Raw genomic sequence first — 26,306 nt, forward strand, 5'->3', positions numbered from 1 at the left:
TCATGTTTGATCACAGTGTGCCGGGAGTTAATGTGCCGGGGGTGGTCCGTGACCGCTCCTGGCACATAGTGCCGGAAGTCAGCTGCGATAGTCAGCTGACACCTGGCCGCGATCGGCCATGCTCCCCCCGTGAGCGCGGCCGATCGTGCTGGATGTACTATCCCTTCGGTGGTCATACGGGCCCACCCCACCTCGACGGGATAGTACGTCCGATGTCAGCAAGGGGTTAAAGGTAGTTGTGCAAGACTTTCCCAATATGAATGTGAGTATTTTTAATCTTAAAGAGAATTTGTCAGCAGGTTTTTACCATTTAATTTGAGAGTAGCATAATATAGGACATGAGACCCTGATTCCAGTGATGTCTCACTTATTAGGCTGCATGTTGTAGTTTCAATGCAAAGATTGTTTTATCTGCAGGAGATAATAACTACAGGACAACAGCTCACATGACCAGCAGTCAAGCTAGTCTTTGTAACCCCACCCCCACTACTGAGTAGAAGCTAGCTCACAATGCACAGTGCACACAGGAAGATGCCGGTCATGTCTAAGGGCCCTAAGGGAGGGGATTATCGACAGAGCAGAAGACTTAGCTCTGCTACATCTATATTAGACAAATCAGGTATTCTAAGAAAACTACACCAAGCAACCCGGTAAGTGACACATCCCTGTAATCAGCCTTTCTATCCCTATGTTATGCTACCCTCAGATTATATAGCACAAATCTGCTGACAAATTCCTTTTAAGGCTATGAACAGATGGATGTTTTAAAAAGTGATTACTTTCTCATGCAGAAACAAACATTTCCTGAAAAAGTTTTGGAACAGTTTTCAAGAATTTTTTTTAAGGCTTTTTTCTACAACGTTTTTTGCCACCATTTGACTTAACTTGTCCAACTTGGAAACGACAGACAACATCTTAGAAGTTGCATATAACTTTTTTCACTCAAAATTTGACATAAGAACAACCAAAGAGGATTAACACTTAATTGAGTGGCAGGAGGGTTTTACATTTTTTTAGAATTTTGTACAGCTCCTTTAGTGTATCTAAAAGCTCTTCAAAAAACTTTATGTGGACATAGCCTAATAAATGAAAAAAGTACATGTGCAATTACCTTCTTATACTGATTTTGTGCTGATGCCTTACTAAGTCATGTTACCTCTCCTGGAAGCATTTTTCTCATTTCCTATGACATCCTATGCACAGAGCATGGTCTTCTCTTCCACTTTGTGCAGTGTGACAGTTGTCATTTCTAACACCAGCAATTCAACCCAACTTGCAAGGAGGGCTTTTTTTGCACATAACAAGAAACTGTGCTGAAAAGAGTGGAAGAAAAAATGTAGCTTAACTGGGAGAAGCTTGTAGTGGCTGAGAAGCCAAAACTATGGCTGTGGAATATGTATTTCATGTATCTTGGGTGTTTAATGGGTAAACTTTCTCCTTCTGGAGAGCATCAAGTTTGTGTAGTGAGAATTATAGGCCTTGTAATGCTCTTATGTTAAAAGAAGAAGAGGGCTGGAACTCTAGTACCACCTATTGGATGTAGTAATCCTAAGGCTATGTGAACACGTTCAGAATTGTCGCGGAAATTTCCGTGGCAATTCTGCAACTCCCTGCAGTGGGAAATATGCATAGCAAATAGATAATGGCTGCACTCACGTTTATTGTGCTAAAGCAAGGAAATGTGCAATACATGAAATGTGAACAGCATAATGGCTTGTGAAATTTATGAAAAAACACATGAGATTTTTAGCACAACATTTGGCCAAATTTTGTGCTAAAAATCTCATGTGTTTTTTCATAAATTTCACAAGCCATTATGCTGTTCACATTTCATGTATTGCACATTTCCTTGCTTTAGCACAATAAACTTGAGTGCAGCCATTATCTATTTGCTATGTAAGACTTTTTGGTTATGCACCAGTTCAGACTAGATGGCTGTTCAGTCAGTTTTTCTATATTTACTATGTATTGCTTTTTCTGACTTGAACGCCCCGCCCTTCACCATGCTGTGATTTTAATTACATCCAAACACAGTTGGTTCTAACCTCCTCTATAAATACAGGCTTTACCATTTTATTAGCCATAGGTAAGTGTTCACACTAGGCAGACAGGTTAGTTACCCATTCGATCTGAGATTACCTTGACGTTTGGTGAATGAGCTCACAACATTTGGCCAAATTTTGTGGGAAATATGCATGCGGAATTGACATGCGTACGCCCGCTAAACACTAGCGCTTTGCACACGTAATTAGCTTGCAGAATGCAATCTGTAGCATCACTTGGAAAACTGATTGACAGGTTGGACACACTTGTCAAACATAGTGTTTGACAAGTGTGACCAACTTTTTACTATTGATGCTGCCTATGCAGCATCAATAGTGAAAGATAGAATGTTAAAAATAGTAAAAAAATAAAAAATCGGCATATTCTCACCTTCCGGCGGCCCCCGCAGCCTTCCCAGTCCTCCTGATGCTCCCGGCAATCCCCGTTCCCAGCGATGCCTTATGACAATGACCCCAGATGATGTAGAATCATGCGAGACTGCTACGTCATTACAGGTCATTGTCGCAAGTCATCACTGGGAACGGGAGCTGCCGGGAGCATCGCTAAGGCCTGGGCTGGATCCGGGGGCCGCCAGAAGGTGAGTATTATAAATATTTTTTATTCCCAGGGCCTGGAGGAGAGTCTCCTCTCCTTGACACCCGGGTACTATCTGCGCATGATCCGCTTACTTTGCGCATGGTGGGCATAGCCCCATGCGGAAAGTAAGCGGATCTATGCATTCCTATGTGTGCGGAATTGCCGCGATTCCGCACAAAGAATGAGCATGCTACGTATTTTTCTGTGATGCTATTCCGCTGCAGAAAAATACTCAGCATTAGCACAGCATTGCGGAATCCCATTGAATTCAATGGTTTGTGTTGTGTATGCGTTTTTGCGGTGAAAAAATGCGACAAAAGCGAATACAATCCGCAACGTGTGCACATAGCCTTAAACTCAAGAGAAATAGTTCTCCTGCTTCTCATTGACAAGTGGCAAACATTTCAAACATGTATGGTTAAATAAAGTTTCTGGTTTGGCTTCTTATCATATGTCATAAGGCATGAACCTTTGGAGGGTCGATATTGACTTTTAGTCGATACTTCCAAAAGGAGGCACTAAAGTTTTCTCACTATTCCTTTATGGATAGGGTATTTGCATATGCTGTGTCCTGGGCAGACAGAAAACTTTACTTTTAAACAAACAGCCAAGTGGCAGTATGTGCTTGCAGAAGGGTAAGTAACGGAATAAAACAAGATGAAAAAAGCATTGTGTGATATTGGAATGTGTTTTATTTTATTTCTGTTTCTGTTTTAATATAGTATAGTTTCTGAAAAATAGCATACACTTTTGTACATGATACAATTTTGACAGTAGCAACCTTTAGTGGAGACTAAACTGCATGCACATTTATTCATCTCCTATTAAAGTCAATTATGGCACTATTACATGCAGATGTAACCTTTGCTGGGAAACTATAGCAGGTGTTCTATTCTACTTGCTTAAAGAAGCACTTTCATTTACATTTTTATCCTCTTAAAATACTGAAATCATCATATTAAATAGCACTGTGTGCTTGCAATTGCTCATTTTACCTTTCTAACCATTAAATTCTTCTCTTTTCCATTAGGTCTATGATATCACATGGGTTTAAAACAAATTAGATGAATACATCTAAACTCTATGTAGATAAAGCAAATCTCTTTTTCTGGCTAGAATCATCACTGCTAAAGTCCCTGGTATGGGGGAAGTGTGGAGCAGATGGGTTAGGAGTAGTGTTGAGCATTCCGATACCGCAAGTATCGGGTATCGGCCGATACTTGCGGGTATCGGAATTCCGATACCGAGATCCGATACTTTTGTGGTATCGGGTATCGGTATCGAAACAACATTAATGTAAAAATGTGTAAAAGAGAGAATTAAAATAAAAAATATTGCTATACTCACCTCTCCGACGCAGCCTGCACCTTACCGAGGGAAGCGGCAGCGTTCTTTGTTTAAAATTTGCGCTTTTCTTTCCTTTACGTGAAGTCCCGGCTTGTGATTGGTTGCGTCGCAGTCACATGGGCGACGCAACCAATCACAGCAAGCCGTGACGTAATTTCAGGTCCTTAAGGATTTTAAAATTACGTCCCGGCTTTGTGATTGGTTGCGTCGCAGTCACATGGGCGACGCAACCAATCACAGCAAGCCGTGACGTAATTTCAGGCCCTTAAGGATTTTAAAATTACGTCCCGGCTTTGTGATTGGTTGCGTCGCAGTCACATGGGCGACGCAACCAATCACAAGCCGTGACGTCACGGGAGGCTAAACACGCGCGCATTTTAAAATGCGCGCTTGTCCAGCCTCCCGTGACGTCCCGGCTTGTGATTGGTTGCGTCGCGGTCAACCAATCACAAGCCGGGAGGCTGGACTCACGCGCATTTTAAAATGCGCACTTGTCCAGCCTCCCGTGACGTCCCGGCTTGTGATTGGTTGCGTCGCGGTCAACCAATCACAAGCCGGGAGGCTGGACACGCGCGCATTTTAAAATGCGCGCTTGTCCAGCCTCCCGTGACGTCCCGGCTTGTGATTGGTTGCGTCGCCCATGTGACTGCGACGCAACCAATCACAAAGCCGGGACGTAATTTTAAAATCCTTAAGGGCCTGAAATTACGTCACGGCTTGCTGTGATTGGTTGCGTCGCCCATGTGACTGCGACGCAACCAATCACAAAGCCGGGACGTAATTTTAAAATCCTTAAGGACCTGAAATTACGTCACGGCTTGCTGTGATTGGTTGCGTCGCCCATGTGACTGCGACGCAACCAATCACAAAGCCGGGACTTCACGTAAGGAAAGAAAAGCGTGAATTTTAAGCAAACAACGCTGCCGGTTCCCTCGGAGAGGTGAGTATAGCAATATTTTTTATTTTAATTCTTTCTTTTACACATTAATATGGTTCCCAGGGCCTGAAGGAGAGTTTCCTCTCCTTCAGACCCTGGGAACCATCAGGAATACCGTCCGATACTTGAGTCCCATTGACTTGTATTGGTATCGGGTATCGGTATTGGATTGGATCCGATACTTTGCCGGTATCGGCCGATACTTTCCGATACCGATACTTTCAAGTATCGGACGGTATCGCTCAACACTAGTTAGGAGTTTAAGAAGGGATGATTCATGGTGAGTTTCTCTGTTACCACATAGAGCAGAGAAAAGAGAAGAATTTACTGAGCAAAAAGGAAAAATTTACAATTGTAAATACACAGTGTTATATAATATAATGACTGCAATATACACTGCTCAAAAAAAATAAATAAAGGGAACACTTAAACAACAGAAAATAACTCCAAGTAAATCAAACTTCTGTGAAACCAAACTGTCCACTTAGGAATCAACACTGTTTGACAATCAATTTCACGTGCTGCAGTGGAAATGGAATAGACAACAGATGGAAATTGTTGACAATTATCAAGACACCCTCAATAAAGGAGTGGTTCTGCAGAAGGGGACCATAGACCACATCTCAGTACCAATGCTTTCTGGCTGATGTTTTGGTCACTATTGAATGTTGGTTGTGCTTTCACACTTGTGGTAGCATGAGACGGACTCTTCAACCCACACAAGTGGCTCAGATAGTGCAGCTTATCCAGGATGGCACATCAATGCCAACTGTGGCAAGAAGGTTTGCTGTGTCTTTCAGCGTAGTGTCCAGAGGTTGGAGGTGCTACCATGAGACAGGCCAGTACACCAGGAGATGTGGAGGGGGCTGTAGGAGGGCAACAACCCAGCAGCAGGACTGCTACCTCAGCCTTTGTGCAAGGAGGAGCACTGCCAGAGCCCTGCTAAATGACCTCCAGCAGGCCACAAATGTGCATGTGTCTGCACAATTGGTTATAAGCTAACTCAATGAGGATGGTCTGAGTGCCTGACATCCACAGATTGGGTTGTGCTCACAGCCCAACACTGTGCAAGATGCTTGGCATTTGCCACAGAACACGAGGATTGGCAAATTTGCCTCTGGCACCCTGTGCTCTTCACAGATGAAAGCAGGTTCACACTGAGCACATGTGACAGACGTAACAGAGTCTGGAGAGACCATGGAGAGCGATCTGCTGCCTGCAACATCCTTCAGCATGACCGGTTTGGCAGTGGGTCAATAATGGTGTGTGGTGGCATTTCTTTGGAGGGTTGCACAGCCCTCCATCTGCTTGCCAGAGGTAGCTTGAATGCCATTAGGTACCGAGATGAGATCCTCAGACCCCTTGTGAGACCATATGCTGGTGCAGTTGGCCCTGGGTTCCTCCTAATGCAGGACAATGCCAGACCTCATGTGGCTGTAGTGTGTCAACAGTTCCTGGAAGATGAAGGCATTGAAGCTATGGACTGGCCCGCCCATTCCCCAGACCTGAATCCGATTGAACACATCTGGCACATCATGTCTTGCACTATCCACCAACGTCACGTTGCACCACAGACTGTCCAGGAGTTGGCAGATGCTTTAGTCCAGGAATGGGAGGAGACCCCTCAGGAGACCATCCTCCACCTCATCAGGAGCATGCACAGGCATTGTAGGGAGGTCATACAGGCACGTGGAGGACACATACTATTGAGCATCATTTCCTTGTCTTGAGGCATTTGCACTGAAGTTGCATCAGCCTGTAACTTCATTTTTTCCTTTGATTTTGAGCATCATTCCAATTCCAGACCTCCATGGGATATTAGTTGTAATTTATGTAGATAATTTTTAAGTTTTATTGTTCTCAACACATTCCACTATGTAACGAATAAAGATTTACAACTGGAACATTTCATTCAGTGATATCTAGGATGTGGGATTTTAGTGTTCCCTTTATTTTTTTGAGCAGTGTATTAAGAGGATAAAAACTTTGATGGGAGCAGGAGTGCTTCTTTAATCCTTTGAGTACAAGCTATAATGGGCAAGCAATCTTGATCAAGCCTTTGTTTACACTGTGCTTATTTAAAAATAAAGTGATTTGATTGGTTTCTTTGGAAAATAATTTTTAATACAGCATTTATGTATTAGACAATACATACTTTTATTCCTAATCTTTTCAAATGTATTTAGAACATTTTGCTCATTGAGCTATTTTACTTTATTTCTTTTATATCTGAAAACACCCTGAACTAACACCAGCAGAAATAAATACTTGCTATTAACATAGGCATTTCATCTGGGACCAATTTCACAGCTTTTATTTTATCTTGTTAATTCCTCTATTGAATTATCCATACCTGCATAATGTAATTGATAGAAAAAGCACAATAGACAATAAATATTTGGCCAAATAAAAATAGGAAAACGTAGAAGAAAAAGGGCCCATATAATCCTAAGGACAATCCTGAAAAGGTGCAGGTTACCAAACACATCACTTCAATCCTTTAGGAGCATTTGAGCTGTACTATTTTGCTGCATAATAAATACACACTTTTTTTTCTCCTCTTTGGCTGTACACACATTTTCATAATTCATTTTTTATAGTGATCACATTTTACAAACTTAATATTTGAACTTATACATTTTTGAACATCAGCAATCAGTTGTCAGATATAATTATCTCTTTCATTGAAAGGAAAACATGCTCACATATGGATAATGCCATTTCAATTATAAATTTGTCCACTGTTATTGCAATCATCGGAAGGAAATAATTGAATTTCACTTGACATATGCTACTTAAAAAACTAATCATACATTGCCAGAGAATCCTTGACAGATGCATATGTAGTATTTTATTTGTGTTCACAAATGAATAAAACTCTGGCTACCATATTATATATTGTGAAAAGGATGGATTTTATTTATATGGTCTAAAAAAATATAACGCAACCCTCACATACAATTGTAATATCCTATGGTAGAACAGTTCACTCTTCTGCAGACACTGGTACACTGCAGCTTTATGAGCTTCCTTTGGTTTATTGCAGGCAGCATAACTCAAGGAGTAGTAAATAAAATACATCCCTCTGGGAAAAACAGGAAAACAAAACAAAATGGTGAAGAACACACACAGTCCTTCTGTGAGCAGCATTCCTCCCGTTCACAGCTGGCAGAACACACATTGTTCAGATTCACAAGTCTAAGCAACACTTTCCCTGGAGGCTCCTTCTCCAGGCTGTGAGGCAGTGATCCATATTACAGCTAGGGGGTGCTGCTTGTGCTCTCCAGAATGCACACGAAGGCATAGTGAGGTGATGAAGGCGTACTGCAGACACAGGTGTAGCTGTAATTAGAATAGTGAAGCAGTGACTGATTAAGAGCCCTGTAGTAGAGGGGGAGGTGCGTCAGTGTTGGTCTTGGAAGCAGACAGAGCAGTTGTCTGCAGAGCTCTTTCTGTGTGGAGCAACACAGGGGCAAAAGGAACCAAGGAGACTGACACCATGTGTCTTGAGCTATCTTTTGTTTACCAGGCTGCAATCCAGAGGATAGCATGTGGTGCAATGCGTGAGTAAAGAGACTTGGTACCGGCGTGCGGTCGCCCAGGGAAACTGGACAGAGGGAAGTCCGGCCTGTTTATTGACTGCAAACTAAAGTCGTGTATTGAGTATTTCTAATGGACTGTATGAAGAAGCCATGTGCTATGTATTTCCATTGGTCTGGATGAAAAAGCCATGTATGGTCTACTTAAAATAGACTGTGTGAAGTAACACATTAAAGGAAAGTTTTGTTTGAACTTGCTTAGGTCACTGCCATTTCATGGTGTACGGTGCTACCGCTACATCACATATAGTAGAAAGAATGCTGGCCGTGTGAACTAAGGCATACCCCAGAGAGTGCTGCAGATGGTTGTGCAAGTCTGCTGGAGAAATGGAGGAACTTTTGGAGTAGGTTGTGCTCAAACAGCAAAGGCTTCAACAAGAGACGCTGTAGTTTCAGTGGTCGCAGCAAGAGGTTTTGCAGCAGCAGGAGCTGCAGTGGCAGCAGGAGGCACTGCAGAGGGAGCAAGCAGAGCTTCAGCGATATAAAGCGGAGACACCTAATGTGAGCGCTGGGTTGGGCTGAGGGACCTAGGCACCCTGGAACTGCTGATAGAGTTGATTGAGCAGTATAAACCCACTCAGGATGTTGCACCAGAGCCCAGGTGTGGGGCTTGTAACTGTTCGATGATATCTAAGCCCATGGACTGCAGGAACACGGGCAAGGAGTCTATGTGGGCTTACTCAGTCTGTATCACCATTATGGGCACAGCGGACAGCGAACCAGAATTGTGCCAGGTAGTGGTGAATGAGTGCCGAACAAAGGCTCTCCTGGACACAGGGAGTAAAGTGACTCTGCTCCATCGGTCCCTTGTTGCTGGGGACAACTCCAAAGGATAGAAAGTGGAGGTGATGGGTATCCAAGGGGAAATCTGTGAGTACCAGATCGCAGAAGTTAATTTTTCCACACTGTGTGGAGACATTAAGCATGTGGTGGGAGTGGCAAAGACCCTTCCATATGGGGCTGTGTTGGGGAGAGATTTGCCCCTGTTTTGGTCCCTGTGGGAGATTAGAGTCAACCCTCTCATGGAAAAGTTTGTACCGAGTGCAGATCCCAAAGATATTGAGATACCTGCCATAGGGGTCGCCAACCTAGGGACAAAGTGTAATCCCTATAGGCTCCCCCTAGAGGTAATGGCAGGAGAAATTGAAGATGTTGTTCTGGGCGTAGAACCCGAAGATCCTAATAAGTCTGCCACAGGGGTCACCAATTTAGGGATAAAGTGTACCCAAATATGCTTCCCCTAGAGGTTGTGGCAGTAGGTCGTGAGGATCCCATTGAACCCTGAGCTGGAGGTGTTCCCTGGTAAGGTCGGGACAGCTCAGATCCAGGGTCCCACACGGAAATGCAAGTATAAAAGACGCAGGTATGAGAAGAGCCCGGTGTGTATGGTTGCGGAGGCAACAGGGGACGTGCGCACGAGGAACCCTCTGACACCAGTTACGGATGGGGCTGGGGGTCAGGGTAAATTAGATAGAGTGCTTGCTAGACAGCAGTGTTGGGAGGCTCAGGTTCGGGTGCGACATAATATAGATATATGCTCAGAGTTGCCAGTGTGGTCCGTGGCTTTTCAGCTTGATGTAGTCACTGAGGCATGGGTAAGGGTACAGAGGAAACGGTACCAGGGGCCTGAAAGCAGACACTAAGGTGACAGAATGACCCACGGAGTTAGTGAACCCAAAATAAACAAGGTTGAGACCACCCAAAACTGGCCCAAATCAGCGAATAATCAGAAAAGAGGGCTTGGCTTCTGCAATGGAGAATGATGTGGGTGGTCCCATAATGAAATATGGAGGAGAAACACAAAGGGGAGAGATGCATGTGCCGATCGATGGTTCCGGTCACTACTTTGGTTTCTTAATGTAGTGTCGAGTGGGGATGTCACAAGGGTATACCGATGCCCTGTCTTTTGCCCATATGGAGTAACAAATATTAAACCCCACAGGTATGAACAGGGGGAGACTATTTGAGACAGTGACCCCTGTTATAGCTAGAGGGCACTGTTTGTGCTCTCCAGAATGCGCACGGAGGCATAGTGAGGCCATGAGGGCAAACTGCAGACACAGGTGTAGCTGTAATTAGAATAGTGAAGCAGTGACTGATTAAGAGACCTGTCGTAGAGGGGGAGGTGTGTCAGTGTTGGTCTTGGAAGCAGGTAGAGCAGTTGTCTGCAGAGCTCTTTCTGTGTGGAGCAACACAGGGGCAAAAGGAACCAAGGAGACTGACACCCTGCATCTTGGGCTGTCATTTGTTTACCAGGCTGCAATCCGGAGGACAGCGTGTGGTGCATGACATGAGTAAAGAGGCTTGGTACCGGCATGCGGTTGCCCAGGGAAACTGGACAGAGGGAAGTCCGGCCTGTTTATTTGCTGCAAACTAAAGCTGTGTATTGTCTTTCTAATGGACTGTATGAAGAAGTCATGTACTATGTATTTCCATTGGTCTGGATGAAGAAGCCATGTATGGTGTATTTCTAATAGACTGTGAAGTAACACATTAATGGACAGTTTTGTTTGAACTTGCTTGGGTCACTGCCATTTAACTGCATACGGTGCTACTGCTGCATCACAAGGGGCACGCACTGAAGAATGAAAGCTCTTTCATTCAGCCATTTAAGCCCAAACCATGTGACTCCTCAACTACGTGACTGGTTACCTGACTGTGACATCACCAAGGTCCTGTCAGCACACAGTGGTGATGGCTCTGTAGGTGGAGATTTGTGAGGACATTTTCCCACCCACTCTATGAATGTCCCCTAAAAAACAGCCCATAACATAAGTTAACTTAACCCTCGCAACACTTACTATGTTGGAGGAAATAGCATTCTGGGTTTTATATCACTAACACCATTAGGTGCAGTGAAACATATCTCCCCTCTATTAAATGTCCAATGACTCTGTCACAATTCATATAGATTTATATTTACTAATGTTACATTAGTATCTGTTACCTGTTACGGAACCACTCAGCACCCAGAATATGTTGTGCAGTTATATGTATGAATAATAGGTTCCATGTGAGATGCATCAGCCCACAGGCTGTGCCCCTGGGCAGAGGGGACAAGATATCCCCCTTCTGTCCTCCCCCCACCTTTGTAATTCCCACAGAAAATATCGGCAGGCTCCGGCCCCCTGCGGCTATTGTAATGTATGTCTGGCCTGCTGCTTTTCTATTGGCCTGCTGTCATGGTTCCCAATGGCAAGGGAACGTAAAAAACACATAAGTAACGAACGAGCTCTCGGGTGATGGAAACTCGAGTTGACCGTGAGCTAAATCTACCACACAACTAACAGTAGCCAGGGAGCATACCTACGGCTTCCTATATGCCACGCGCCAGCTGGAGGACTAACTACGCCTGGTAGAGGAAGAAACAGACCTGGCTTACCTCTAGGGAAATACCCCAAAAGATGATAGCAGCCCCCCACATGTAATAACGGTGAATTAAGAGGAAAAGACATACACAGTATGAAAGTAGATTTAGCAAAGAGAGGTCCACTTACTAGATAGCAGAAGGATACAAAAGAGGACTTCACGGTCAACTGAAAACCCTTTCAAAAACCATCCTGAAATTACTTTAAGACTCCTGTGTCAACTCATGACACAGGAGTGGCAATTTCAGCCCGCAAGAGCTTCCAGCTACAGAGAATTACAAAAACTGCAAACTGGACAAAAGGTACAAAACAAAAGGACAAAGTCCACTTAGCTGATCAGCAGACTAGTAGCAGGAACATGCAACCGAAGGCTCTGGTTACAATGATGACCGGCAAGGAAATGACTGGAGAGCAAGGCTAAATAGGAAACTCCCAAACACTGATGGAAGCAGGTGAACAGAAGAAGCAAAGTGCAAACAAGTCACCAGTACCACCAGCAACCACCAGGGGAGCCCAAAAAGCAGATACACAACAGCCTGCCCTCTGTATCTGTGTGATATATTTTGTGTCCTGTGAATAAAGTGTTGTGAGGCTGGAAATACGTGGAGAAGCAGTCAGCTTTTATATGCTCTCATGTAATCAAGAAATTCCAGCCAGCATCCTTCATTCAGACTCCAGCCAAAGCAAAGTGGACCTCCTGAAACACGGGGTGGTACTGAAATAGGTACCCCAGCTTGGTAGACCCCATTACACTGGTGGCAGACAGCGGGATCTGATAACCCTTCTACAGGAGGAAAGGAATGAATGGAAAACAACTACCAGAAGTTAAAGAGGACTACATTAAAAGATCTGGTGGAAGCCCGAGGGTTAATCGCCAGCAACAAAACAAAAGCAGATTTGATAGCAGCCATCATGGAACATGACGGTGCAGTGCCCCCCCAATGTGAACGTGGAGGAGACTGTATTCCAGAGGGAGGTAAAGAACAGACTGGCGTTCTATGGCCCACACCCTGCAGTAGAGATCATACGAGAGGTGACGTCTGATGTGCGTACTGATCTGAAGGAAAAGATGGCCGAGTGGACCAGGATAGAGCTAACCAAGATGGAGATGGCAGAGGGGACCAAAGTGGAGCTGGCCAAGATGGAGATGGCAGAGCGGAGAGAGGAGAGTCAGCGAGCAGTGGGAGCTCAGGCCTCCGACCAGGTACCTTCAACAGCAAGCCACAAAAAGATCGAGTATAATGCTTTCCGACAGTTGGCGTAGGCAGAGGAAGACATTGATGGCTTTCTGCAGGACTTTGAGTGGCAGTGTGCACATTATCAAGGGAAGCCGGAGGAACGGGTTCAGATTCTGGCCAGCCAGCTGACCGGCCGGGCAGCGGACGCCTATCGCACGGTACCTGATGAGGACTGTATGGACAATGAGCGGATCAAAGAAGTGATCTTGGCCCGGTATGCGCTGACACCAGAGGCATACCGCCAAATGTTCCGCGGACTTATAAAACGAGTAACTGATACCCACGCTGAATGGGCCTGTAAATTACGGTGGTCACTGCTACAGTGGGTACAAGGGAGCCAAGCAACCACTAAGGAGGACGTCCTCCAGCTCTTCTTGTTAGAACGATTCTTTAATGGATTAACCCCCGAGACACAGGAATGGCTACGGGACAGGCGGCCAATGACTCTTGAGGAAGCGTCTGGCCGATGAACATCATGACGCCAGGAGGCCTCAGTTGTCTGGATCAAAGATGGTCACTAAGGGTCCGCCCATGGACCTGGAGGGCCCCAAACCACTGAAGATTGTAGGGGGACCAGCTAGAAACCTGGCCTACCACAGTTCCCCTGGGGCGCGATGCCACACCTGCCATCAGCTGGGCCACCTGCAAAGACAATGTCCCAACCGGACTCAGCATACCCAGTGGCCAAAGGCGGGAACAGCTACCTTCATCCAGGCCGCTGTACACTGCTACCAAGGCGAAGCTGACCCGGCATTGGGGGGCTACAACTAACCAAGGGGTGGAAGAAATGGAGGAAGTGCTGCATGAAGTAGACCCCGTGCAGGCAGCCTGGGCAGATAATAGACAACAGCATCGACAGGCCATGTGGGTTAATGGGAAACGCATGCAGGGACTAAGAGATTCTGTAGCAACTTTGACCCTTGTGAAGCCTCATCTCATCTGGGACCAAGAGAAGACAGACCGGACAGTGGCAGTCCATGTAGCAGGGGGAGCCATACATCGACTGCCCACTGCCAGGATTCACCTGAACTGGGGAGTCGGGGATGGCCTTGTTGAGGTCGGCTTGATGGAGGATTTGCCTGCAGACGTCTTGCTGGGAAATGACTTGGGGCCCATGTTGTCTGCCTTCTCGTTTGCCCCTCTGGCTGAGACATATCCTGTGACCACCCAGAGACAAGCTCGACCTGCAGAGGCGGAATCACACTCAGAGGAGGCCCAGGTAAGACATCCCAGCCCTACATGTATTCCCATAGCCAGACACATTTTTTGGGCCACCCCAAATGAATTTAAGAGGGAGTTACTTGAGGATCCTTCATTGGAGGGATATCGTGGGAAGGCACAGGAGGGGAGAGGCGTACTGGAAGGGGAACAGTTTATATGGAAGCAGGGACTCCTCTATTGGATCACAGAGCAGCACCACAAAGGGATGAGCCCCACTATAAAATGACAGCTGGTAGTTCCCAAGAAGTATAGGCAGGAGTTACTGCGAATCTCTCATGACATACCCTTGGCCGAGCACCTCGGCGTCAGTCGCACCAGGCATCGTCTCACACAAAACTTCTTTTGGCCGGGGGTAACCTATGATGTTCGTCAATACTGCCAGACCTGTGACAGTAGCCAGCGAATTGGCAAGAGGAGAGATCGATGCAAGGCCAAATTACGCCCCCTCCCCATTGTGGAGGAACCATTTAGCCGAGTAGCGGTCGATCTGATAGGGCCGTTAGCCAAACCCAGTCTGGCAGGGAAAAGGTATATATTGACAGTGGTAGATTATGCCACAAGGTATCCAGAGGCGGTTGCGTTACCTAACATACTGGCAGAGACGGTGGCGGCTGCCCTGCTCCTGGTTTTCTCAGGGGTTGGATTTCCCCAGGAGATTATCTCGGACCAGGGTACCCAGTTTACAGCAGAGGTGACCAACCAACTGTGGAATCTGTGTGGCGTAAAGTCCATTAGAAGCGCCCCGTACCATCCGCAAACCAATGGGTTGTGTGAACGCTTTAATGGGACGTTAAAACAACTCATTGGGACTTTTACCAGGACCTACAGGGACTGGGAGAAATTCTTGCCTCACCTCCTGTTTGCCTATCGGGAGGTGCCCCAAGAATCCACGGGGTTCTCCCCGTTCGAACTGGTATACGGGAGACGGGTAAGGGGACCCCTAGACTTAGTGCTAGAACACTGGGAAGGGGAGGGCATCATAGAAGGGGTACCTATTGTACCCTATGTGCTGGAATTCCGGGACCGCCTACAGGAGCTGACCCAGGCTGTATGTGGGAACATGCAGGTGGCCCAGTGGCACCAGCGCGTATGGTACGATCGGAGGGCCAGAGAGCGCACCTTGGAAATAGGGCAGAAGGTCCGGGTGTTAGAGCCCACTAGGCAGAACAAGTTCCAAACTGCATATCAGGGGCCCTACCAGGTAGTGGGGAAAATAGCCGACACCACCTATAATGTCGCCGATTGTGACGACCCCAGGGTTATCCGCATGTTCCACGTGAATATGCTGAAGCCCTACCGGGAGCGCCCTGAAGAGGTAGTGGCCATCTGTGCACCTGAAGCAGAGGATTTAGCCGGACTTCCCTTGCCTGATGTCTTAGGGGAAAGGACTCAGTCTGAAACATGGGACCAGGTACACTTGGGTGAAGACCTAGGCCCCCGGGAGAGACAGCAGGCGGAGGAGTTGTTGAGGCAGCGACAGAGGATGTTTTCAGGGAGACCAGGGTACAATCACCTGGCACAACACAAGGTTGAGACCCAGAATCAGACCCCCCTGGGACAACCCCCCTTCCGCGTCCCTGAGTCTGTACGAGAAGGGATGCAACAAGAGATACAAGAGATGTTGCGTTTAGGGGTCATTGAAGAGTCAGATAGTCCCTGGGCATCCCCCGTAGTGTTAGTGCCCAAGAAGGATGGGACTACATGGTTTTGTGTAGACTATCGTAAGCTCAATGAGAAAACAGTGAGGGATGCGTATCCCATGCCGCGTGTGGATGAGTTGTTAGATCGGCTGGCGGGGGCAAAGTATTTGACCACCATCGATCTATGCAAAGGATACTGGCAGATTCCCCTTAGTCCTGACGCTATTCCCAAGTCGGCATTTGTCACCCCGTTCGGCTTATTCCAGTTTCGAGTTATGCCATTCGGGATGAAGAATGCCCCGGCGACCTTCCAGAGGCTGGCTGACCGGCTTCTGGATGGTCTCCAGGACTATGCTTGTGCCTACCTGGACGACTCGCCATCTACAGCGCGAAATGGGAAGAGCATCTTAATCACATAGAGACATGTTGGAGACAACATGAACAATGCACGTATCATAGAAATCACTGAGATATATTGAATTATGAGATAAACCAGATACAAGACTGTGTAAAACATATTTTGCAGTCAGGCCTGTGTTCTTTTGTGTGATGTCCCTTGTTTTAGTGATAAGGCACAGGTTCATCTACATACTGAATGAATATTGGCCCTAAAGCCTAATGGAGGATATAGGTGTACACTGTGAAAATCTTGAATGAATAGCCTCTGTCCTGTTTGTGACCCATCATTATCTACATATGTACACAACTCCTGTGGGTTTCCATTATAAGCCAGTGGTCCTGAGATAGACATCCTGTCTCCGGCCTATGGATATGTATATTGATATACAATGCCTGTGGTGTTTGGGTGATAAACCATTGTTCTTTGAATGGACATGTTGGAGCCAGCCCAAATTGAGTTTAACCTGTCCTACACAAGAACTTTCTTCCCAAGTATGAGGATGCCATCTGCAAGAAGGTGATGATTACTGCAGCCAATGACAGTGTTCACATTGCCAGAAGACGATCGGACATTTGCCACAGAAGATACCAGAAGCAAGGGTGGAGTCATGGCTTGTATGTGGGTGTGGATGTGTATTGGTTTAATATATATGTAAGGATCAGTTATGATCCTCTCTCCTTCCCACATCCCAGTTTCCTCTACCCTCTCCCATTACCTTTTCCCTTTAATTTACCCTTGTCCCTTAGTTAGACTTCCCTTATGTATGTCATTGTAAATACCCTGTTTGTAATAAACCCCCTTTTAAAGATCCAGTAGTTCTTGTTAATTAGTATTAACTGGCACCCCAAAACTCAGCAGATTCTACATTTGGCACCCCCAGACGGGACTGTGATTAAATTCCACAGAGAATCCGCAAGAAATTAATCTGCTTTATTTCACATTTGGAAAAAGTGTGGAATCCAAAGAATCGAGGAGTCTGGATCTTGATTTAAAAGAAATATTGGTGAGTAAAGAATTTCCTTGAAGATTATTTTGTGTGCTTGTGTATATTGTGTTGTATTGACAGTTTGTTGTTGAATGCATTTAGCAAAAGAGAAATATCTTTTGTAGATAGGACAGTATTTTAGATCAGAATTGGATCTGTGTTTTCTAAGTGTAGTAGTATTGGAGCAAAGAGTTTAGACTTTTGGGAAGATTGTAGTGTAAGGTCTAGTTTTTAGTTCTTTTCACTTTGTAATTTTGTTTTGTAAAGTATTTGCAGTTTGTTGCTGAAAATGGAGTTTGTGGAAAAGTTTGTGATGAAGTATGCCTCTGCTGTTTACCATGTCAGTGTCGATAAATCTTTGGAAGACCAGTACAATGACTTGATAGCCCAATGTAAAATCTTTAATAATAAGTTGAATAGTAAAGTGCTGAGCAAGAATTTGAAAAAGGAAAAGTTAAGCAATGAAATCTCAGTGTTGCTGAAGATGAAAGAGTTGGCTGAATTAAAAGAAGCAAGTTATTTGATGCAAAAGATACAAGTCAAGGAGGATATAGACAAAATTAGTGATTCTGTTATTGGAATTTCTGATAAAACAGCTAGTAAAATACATGGTTTGCAATCAGATGTAAATGAATTAGCTGTGAGAAATAGACAGTTGGAGGAACAATTGAAGGAGTGTAGACTGAGCCTCACTTCACATGCTGCTCAGGTTTATTCTTTAGAACTGAAAAATAGTCAAATGGAGAAGTTAATTGCAACACTGGAGGGTCAACTGGATAAAGCTAATTGTCAATTGCATAACAAAGAGCAATGTATACAGTCACTTGCGTCAGAGAAATGCAGCACTGAGACAGTCAATGTATGTACTCTTTCTAATGAGGGTACAATGGATGCCGGATATAGATCTCCATTGATTGATAATTCTCCATTGCTCACTATTTCTGAGAAGCTTCATCTGTGTCAACTTCTTGGTAAATTTGAGTCACATATTTCTCCAGTCATTCTGTCCAATAGATTTGAACATGTTGTCCAACAGTATAATCTGAACAATAAAAATGCTTGGTCTCTATTACAAGTTTGGCTTCCAGGGCCAATTGCAGGGCAACTAAAAACAGAACAAATGGGTGATGGTTGTAATGGTGCAGAGATAAGAAGGAAGGAATTACAACGCATCATAGGTGGACGAGACATTAGAGGTGAAAATGCCCTAGCAATGACCAGATTCAGGCGATATGATGATCCGTTGCTCTTTTGTAATAATTATCTGTCCCTATATAGGACTGTTTACAACTGTCTGGAAATGTCTCAGGATGATGCTAATTTCCTATGTTCAATGGCAAATCATTGCAATGTAGATTACGCCACAAGGATGACTCTAAGGAATACTAGCTCCTATGAAAACTTTGTGAATATACTTAGGGACTGGTGTAATGAGTCTAAAGAGCAATATGAACCGTCGGAAAATGTATCTGCTGTATACAGACCCAGGAGGCAAGGATATGTTAGGTATTGTTATAAATGTGGTCAACCAGGACACATTAAACGGTATTGTAATAAACCTAACATGTACCCAGAAAGAAAAAGTCATTTGTTGCACCAAGAAATTGATAGTGTAGAAACTGAAGAGGAAAGTATCTCCTACAACACAGAGTTCATAGAGACATGTGAGGAGATAGGTAATGTAGAAACTGACCCTGATACAAATGCACCAAAACCAGAAACATTGCGGAGCCCAAATGACAAAAGTAAGACAGGAAAACGCCAGATGTCACATAATAAACAACAAAAGGAAGGTGCTAATATCCCTATGGTCGATCCATGGGTATCTCTACCATTCTGGTTATTTTGGAGTTGGTCACAAATTGCCCTACCGCTGTTGCTAAACTGCCCAGCACCATTTGCCAATATGGTTAGGTAAACATAGAGGGACTTTGGCTGCCATGTTAGATGTGAATCAATTAGCATATGGATAATGGACGGGATAAAGTTATGTTTTGTGTATGGTTTGAATTTGTGTTCTAACTATGTCTGTGTTTCTTTTTAGACTGGAGACCATGTATCACGTGATATTAAAGCAAGGAGATTAACCAATGTGTTTTGTTCAACAGGCCATATACAGCACTGTATCCATAAATGAAACAGGCTATTTCTCTGTAATAATTAACTACATGAATGCATTCATAAGGCCAAATTTAAATCCACGTGGTTTAGACAATGAGTTCAAAGTTAAAGGTTTAAGTAATTGTTTGCAAACAATTAAACGAGTAGTCGTCCCATTGTGATGACTGTGTATTGTATTTACCTAATGCATGATTGTTTGTTATGTATGTATGTTCTTTATCTTGTTTCACAGGTAATAGTCTTCAATCAGCACCTGAAGTTGGATGGTTAATTTACATGATAGTGCCAACTAGTGTAAAGCTGAGGTTTCTATATGAAATCTGCAGATCCAGCCTTGACCACTTTGTTCATCTTTAGTACTCATGAGACAGATATAAAGTTGAGTTGCCCTAATTGTTTTATGTTTGTCTGTTTTATGTCGGCCTGTGCAATGCATTGAATCACAGTATTATTATTTTTTCTTTTAAATATTCTTGCTGCTCAGAATTTTTTTTTTACATCCAGAATCATTATTTTGAAAATTTTCTTACCTCACATTTAAATTCTATTTTTTGGTTTTTTCTCTCCCTTTCTTTTTGTTTGATACCAAGATTTGGTATCAAAGGGGCGTAAGTGTAACAATTACCATGCAATACCATAAATGCAATGGTGTTCAAATTTTTGTAATTAAGATTTTATATTTTGGAATTTATTTATTTTTACACGTTTGATATTTATTTATTTTTTTTATTCTTGTAAAAGAAACAATATATAGATTACAACTGCTAAGAATCTGATACTGCTCTTGTTCTTTATTTCCAGGATCTATGATGGAGCATAAATTTGCATCCTGGATGAGCTATGATTTGATGGCAATTTGATTCATAAACAAGTTTTATGGAACATCTTCTTGACATGGATTAACCTGTATCTAAAAACTCGTGAAAGGCCATGTTTAACCGGGCATTGGATACCCCTCATATACTGATACCATGTGCAGCAGCAGAGTCTACATTGGCAGCATGAGTCGCATGTGATATATTGTTGTAAACTATTCATGTTCTGAATTTATTAGATATATTCAAAGCACAAGGGGATTATCTAAAAGTATGACTAGCAAACATCATGATCAAAATGAATTAAAGGAGGTTACCCATCTATTGGAAAACAATGCTAAGGGTTATTGGTGGGGGGTAATATTTTGTCATTCAAATGCAGCAAACGGCATTCTGAATTATTTAATCCATCTGATTTTTTGTACTATTCATTATTTTTCTAATTTTTCCCTGCTACTTCTGATTTTTTGTACTACTCATTATTTTTCTAATTTTGTCCCTGCTGTAAAATATACATGTGCTATATAACCTGTTACTTATATAAGACGATTCAGGTGTTAAATGTGAATGAACAAACCGCTGTTAAAATTGCATCATGGGAGACAAAATGTACAAAGTCCCATTGAGTTAGAGGAAATTGTAGTATCTGAGAACTGTGACAGAAGAGGGCACAGTAGGAAAGACTGTATGATTCCAGAATGAAACAAAATAGGAAAATCCTAGTGGGAATAGAAATCAAGCTATAACAAAGTTAATTTTTTTTTAGTGAATGTTGACAGATTGTGAAGTGAATGTGTCAAGACTCCTTGCCCTAAGAAGAATTGACTACAGTGGTGAAGAGGATTATGGAATGGTAGACTCTTACAAGTTATGTGTCATTCAGACACAAAGGGGCGTATGTTGGAGACAACATGAACAATGCACGTATCATAGAAATCACTGAGATATATTGAATTATGAGATAAACCAGATACAAGACTGTGTAAAACGTATTTTGCAGTCAGGCCTGTGTTCTTTTGTGTGATGTCCCTTGTTTTAGTGATAAGGCAGAGGTTCATCTACATACTGAATGAATATTGGCCCTAAAGCCTAATGGAGGATATAGGTGTACACTGTGAAAATCTTGAATGAATAGCCTCTGTCCTGTTTGTGACCCATCATTATCTACATATGTACACAACTCCTGTGGGTTTCCATTATAAGCCAGTGGTCCTGAGATAGACATCCTGTCTTCGGCCTATGGATATGTATATTGATATACAATGCCTGTGGTGTTTGGGTGATAAACCATTGTTCTTTGAATGGACATGTTGGAGCCAGCCTAAATTGAGTTTAACCTGTCCTACACAAGAACTTTCTTCCCAAGTATGAGGATGCCATCTGCAAGAAGGTGATGATTACTGCAGCCAATGACAGTGTTCACATTGCCAGAAGACGATCGGACATTTGCCACAGAAGATACCAGAAGCAAGGGTGGAGTCATGGCTTGTATGTGGGTGTGGATGTGTATTGGTTTAATATATATGTAAGGATCAGTTATGATCCTCTCTCCTTCCCACATCCCAGTTTCCTCTACCCTCTCCCATTACCTTTTCCCTTTAATTTACCCTTGTCCCTTAGTTAGACTTCCCTTATGTATGTCATTGTAAATACCCTGTTTGTAATAAACCCCCTTTTAAAGATCCAGTAGTTCTTGTTAATTAGTATTAACTGGCACCCCAAAACTCAGCAGATTCTACAAGACAGTATTGGACAGCATCCACAAGGCCGGAATCACCCTGAACCCAAATAAGTGTCACGTGGGCAAAGCAGAGGTTCAGTATTTAGGGCATTGGGTGGGAAGTGGGAAACAGAGAACAGAACCAGCCAAGATTGAGGCCATAGCCAAATGGCCCACCCCATGCACTAAAACCCAGGTCATGGCGTTTCTAGGGACAGCAGGGTATTACAGGAAATTCGTTCCCAATTACAGCAGCGTAGCCAAGCCCCTCGCTGATCTGACTTGTAAGAACCAACCCCGCCAGGTAACCTGGACCTCAGAGTGTGAGGAAGCCTTCTGCCAGCTAAAGGACGCCCTCAGCAATACCCCTGTATTGGCCGCACCTGATCCAACTAAACATTTCCTTGTTCACACAGACGCTTCTATGTTTGGATTGGGGGCAGTACTGAGCCAAGTCAGGCCGGATGGCCAAGAACACATGGTAGCTTCCCTGAGTCGGAAACTACTGCCCCGTGAAGTAAGCTATGCGGCCATCAAGAAGGAGTGCCTGGCGGTAGTATGGGCACTCAAAATGTTGCAACCATATTTGTATGGACGACAGTTTTCCCTCCTAATGGACCATAATCCCCTAGTCTGGCTTAATCGGTCTCCGGAGACAATGCCAGATTACTGCGGTGGAGTTTAGCCCTACAACCTCTGGACTTCACCATCCACTACAGACCTGACAAACAAAACGGTAAAGCTGATGGACTAAATTGACAAACGGAACTTGTACCAACCCCATAAACCGATCCATTAAGGATCAGACTGTGTATGCCGATCACGTCGCTGAAAAGGGGAGCCGTGTTACATGTTACGGAACTACTCAGCACCCAGAATATGTTGTGCAGTTATATGTATGAATAATAGGTTCCATGTCAGATGCATCAGCCCACAGGCTGCGCCCCTGGGCAGAGGGGACAAGATATCCCCCTTCTGTCCTCCCCCCACCTTTGTAATTCCCACAGTAAATATCGGCAGGCTCCGGCCCCCTGCGGCTATTGTAATGTATGTCTGGCCTGCTGCTTTTCTATTGGCCTGCCCTCTGTATCTGTGTGACATATTTTGTGTCCTGTGAATAAAGTGTTGTGAGACTGGAAATACATGGAGAAGCAGTCAGCTTTTATATGCTCTCATGTAATCAAGGAATTCCAGCCAGCGTCCTTCATTCAGACTCCAGCCAAAGCAAAGTGGACCTCCTGAAACACGGGGTGGTACTGAAAGAGGTCCCCCAGCTTGGTAGACCCCTTTACAGTATCCATCATGTCATGCAAGTAATCATTGTAAAAAGATATGATGACATTTAAAGGTAAACTTTACATAAGAAATATTAATGAACAGTATTTATGGCTGTATTATAATTCATTGTAGCCCCTTAAAAACCACCAATATGCCTTTTAGCGGTGCTGACAAATAAAGGTATAGTGCACCCCAGCATCTGAAAATCTCTGCGGTCTCCACTACATGATCAGGGCCAGTTTTCATGGTCTCCTGTCACATGATCAAAAAAATAAAATTTACAAATCATTTCTCTCTCTTCTGATATGATCTAGCATATCATATAAAACATGAGAAAAATGGTGTCCCCCTAGACCTCCCCATGGATCCGGCATCTGCGTCATCTTCTTGGAAAAAATGGTGGGATCATGCACAGTGTGCCTGCCAAGATCCACCAGCCTGTACCTGTCAACATTAGGGAATTTTTCCCATTGGTTACTTTTGATCACTGTCATAGACCCCATCACAGTGATCATAATAAAAAAAAATGTAAATTAAATTTTTCACTCCCTTAGTTAGATAAAAATTACAAAATAAAATGTTTTTATTTTTTTCCATTCTTTGCAGTTAGGGCTGGGGTTGTGGTTAGGTGTACGGTTAGAGTTGGGGTTATGGTTGTGTTACGGTTGGAGTTAGAATTTTTTTTAGTGTCTAACAGTCGTGAAACATGCGGGGCGAGAGCTCAAGCCTGGCATTCAAGCACCCATGATATTTGGTGCATACCCAAGCACCCGATGCAAACTGAAGTAGCGAACACTTGCGAATTAGTAGCTTCACACTAATGAAGATTTTTTCAATATGACGACCTAATGTTATCAAATTTTTTATCATACCTGTGGGTTTAAAATGCACCCTATACCCCTGGATAAAATCCTTGAGGAGTGTATTATCCAAAATTGTGTAATTTGTTGGTGGTTTCCACCTTTTAGGAACATGAAGGGCTCTCCAAATGCAACATGCCAGCCAATTTTGCATTCAAAAAGTCAAACGGTTCTTCTTCTCTTCTGAGCCCTTCCATGTGCCCAAATAGTGTAATTCCTCAACATATCAGATACTTTCGCAGTCAGGAGAAATTGCATAACAAATTATGGGGTCCATTTTCTAATGATACCCTCGTGAAAATAAAAAAAGTTTGGGTTTAAAGTGAGTTTTTTGTGGAAAAATTAAATGTTCATTTTTTCTTTGTTCGTAAAGCAACTGAAGGGGTAATAAACTTCTTGAATGTGGTTTTGAACATCTTGAGATCAGCAGTATGTAGAATGGTGTCACTTTTGGGTTTCTGACATATATTCCCCTCAAAGTCACTTCAAATGTGATGTGGTCTTTAAAAAAATGTTTTTTTTGTTTGGTAAATTTTGCTGTAAACATGAGAAATTGTTGGTTAAATTTTAACCCGTCAAAAAAAAATGTTTCAAAAGTTGTGCTGATATAAAGTAGACATGTGAAAAATGTTATTTATGAACAATTTCCTGTGACATATTTTTCTAATTTAAGGGCACAAAAATTAAAAGTTTGAAAGTTGCAAACTTTTCACATTTTTGCCAAATTTCCATTTTTTTCATAAATAAATGCAAGTCATATAGAAGAAATTGTGCCACTATCATGAAGTACAATAAGTCACGAAAAAATATTCTCAGACTCAATGGGGTCCATTGAAGCATTCCAGAGTTATAGCCACATAAAGTGACAGTGGTCAGAATTGTAAAATTTTACTTGGTCTTTAATGTCAAAATTGGCTTGTCACTGAGGTAATTTTCCCCAGTTTTCCCCAATGCACGCTCTATCTCCTAATTAGCAATTGACTTTGAGCTGGCGGAAGGAGACCAGGTGCTATATGATTCCCATACACAGCAGAGCAAACGGGGATGAATTTCTGCTCTTCATTCCATATATAGCACAGAAAAAAAATCAGAGGAGGAACAGAAGAAATTATGCAGAAATACTGAGCAATGTAGATGTGAATCCAGCTCTGAGGTAAGGTAAAAGACTTATTAGAATGCTAAGCACAAGCATTCAATTTTTTCTCTACCTGTTTTTTCATTCTGTTACTTGCTCATTCTCTGCCTCCCCATCCTTAGAGTGTAATAGGAACATAAATCTTACACCACAGTAAGCTTGCAGTTTATTTTGTCTTGAACAATATATAGTTGAGCTGTTTCTTTTAGAGTTGATAATTAGTTCAGAAGGCAGGAGAAGTGTCTAAAGAAAGAGGCAGAATTGTCTGATAAGATAAAGAACATACCTTATTATATTTGTATGCACTATTGATTTATAATTTGAAAAGATTGTTGAATGTACAGTTCCTTTTTAAGTATATTTCTTATGAGGACTTTTATTTGACTTTGTTTCAAAATAATTTTATTAGATTTTGATCTTTAAACATAGGTAGGATGAGTTAGGGTGGGGAGGGGGGGGAGGGGGAAGAGGATAAGAAGCAAGGGGTAGGTGAATCCCCTGTAACATTTGGGGATTCTAAACAGGAACTATGTACAATTTTGAACAGTTCAGACTGACAACATTACTTTTATGTATAACATTGTATAAAGTTTGTTAGTTAGTTCTGCATTTATTAATGACATTCATAGCTATAATGAATATTACATGACGTAACATGGATAGAGATGGAAAACACAGTTTAACTAGTGGTTCTCGCTGAAAGTTTTGATAGATCCGTGGGAGAGTAAGGCAAGTGGGAATCTAATTTGATTGGTTGGTGAGTGTGAGTTTGGCAATTATTTTATGTGATAGGAGTAGGGAATTGTTGATCCCATCTTGCCCATTTCTTTGTGAATTTTTTGCATTGGTCATTGGCTATAGCAAAATGGAATTCGTGGGATCTGTGTAAAGATATTCTCGTGATAATATCATTTATTGAGGGAGTTTGCTGTGTTTTCCATTGGGAAGCAATATAATTTTTAACTACTAAACATATATGTAATATCAGTAATTTCAGGTTAT

The 26,306-nt window shown here is 43.1% G+C and overlaps 1 protein-coding gene across 1 annotated transcript; it reads left to right on the plus strand.

Annotated features, from left to right (window-relative positions):
• The first annotated feature begins 17,002 nt into the window (after positions 1-17,002).
• On the plus strand, positions 17,003-19,462 carry LOC143803730 (posterior protein-like). Its single transcript, XM_077281506.1, has 2 exons — positions 17,003-19,289; positions 19,420-19,462. Exons 1-2 carry the CDS (start codon positions 17,665-17,667, stop codon positions 19,460-19,462), a joined length of 1,668 nt encoding a protein of 555 aa, XP_077137621.1. The 5' UTR covers positions 17,003-17,664.
• The last annotated feature ends 6,844 nt before the right edge of the window (positions 19,463-26,306 follow it).

This window comes from Ranitomeya variabilis, chromosome 2 (genome assembly GCF_051348905.1).
Source record: "Ranitomeya variabilis isolate aRanVar5 chromosome 2, aRanVar5.hap1, whole genome shotgun sequence".
In the NCBI taxonomy this organism is placed as follows: Eukaryota; Metazoa; Chordata; class Amphibia; order Anura; family Dendrobatidae; genus Ranitomeya; species Ranitomeya variabilis.

Coding starts and splice junctions, on each gene's coding strand:
- LOC143803730 (XM_077281506.1), top strand. CDS start 17,665: ATGGAGTTTGTGGAAAAGTTTGTGATGAAGTATGCCTCTGCTGTTTAC. Junction 19,290..19,419: donor CCATTTGCCAATATGGTTAG/GTAAACATAGAG, acceptor GTTTCTTTTTAG/ACTGGAGACCATGTATCACG.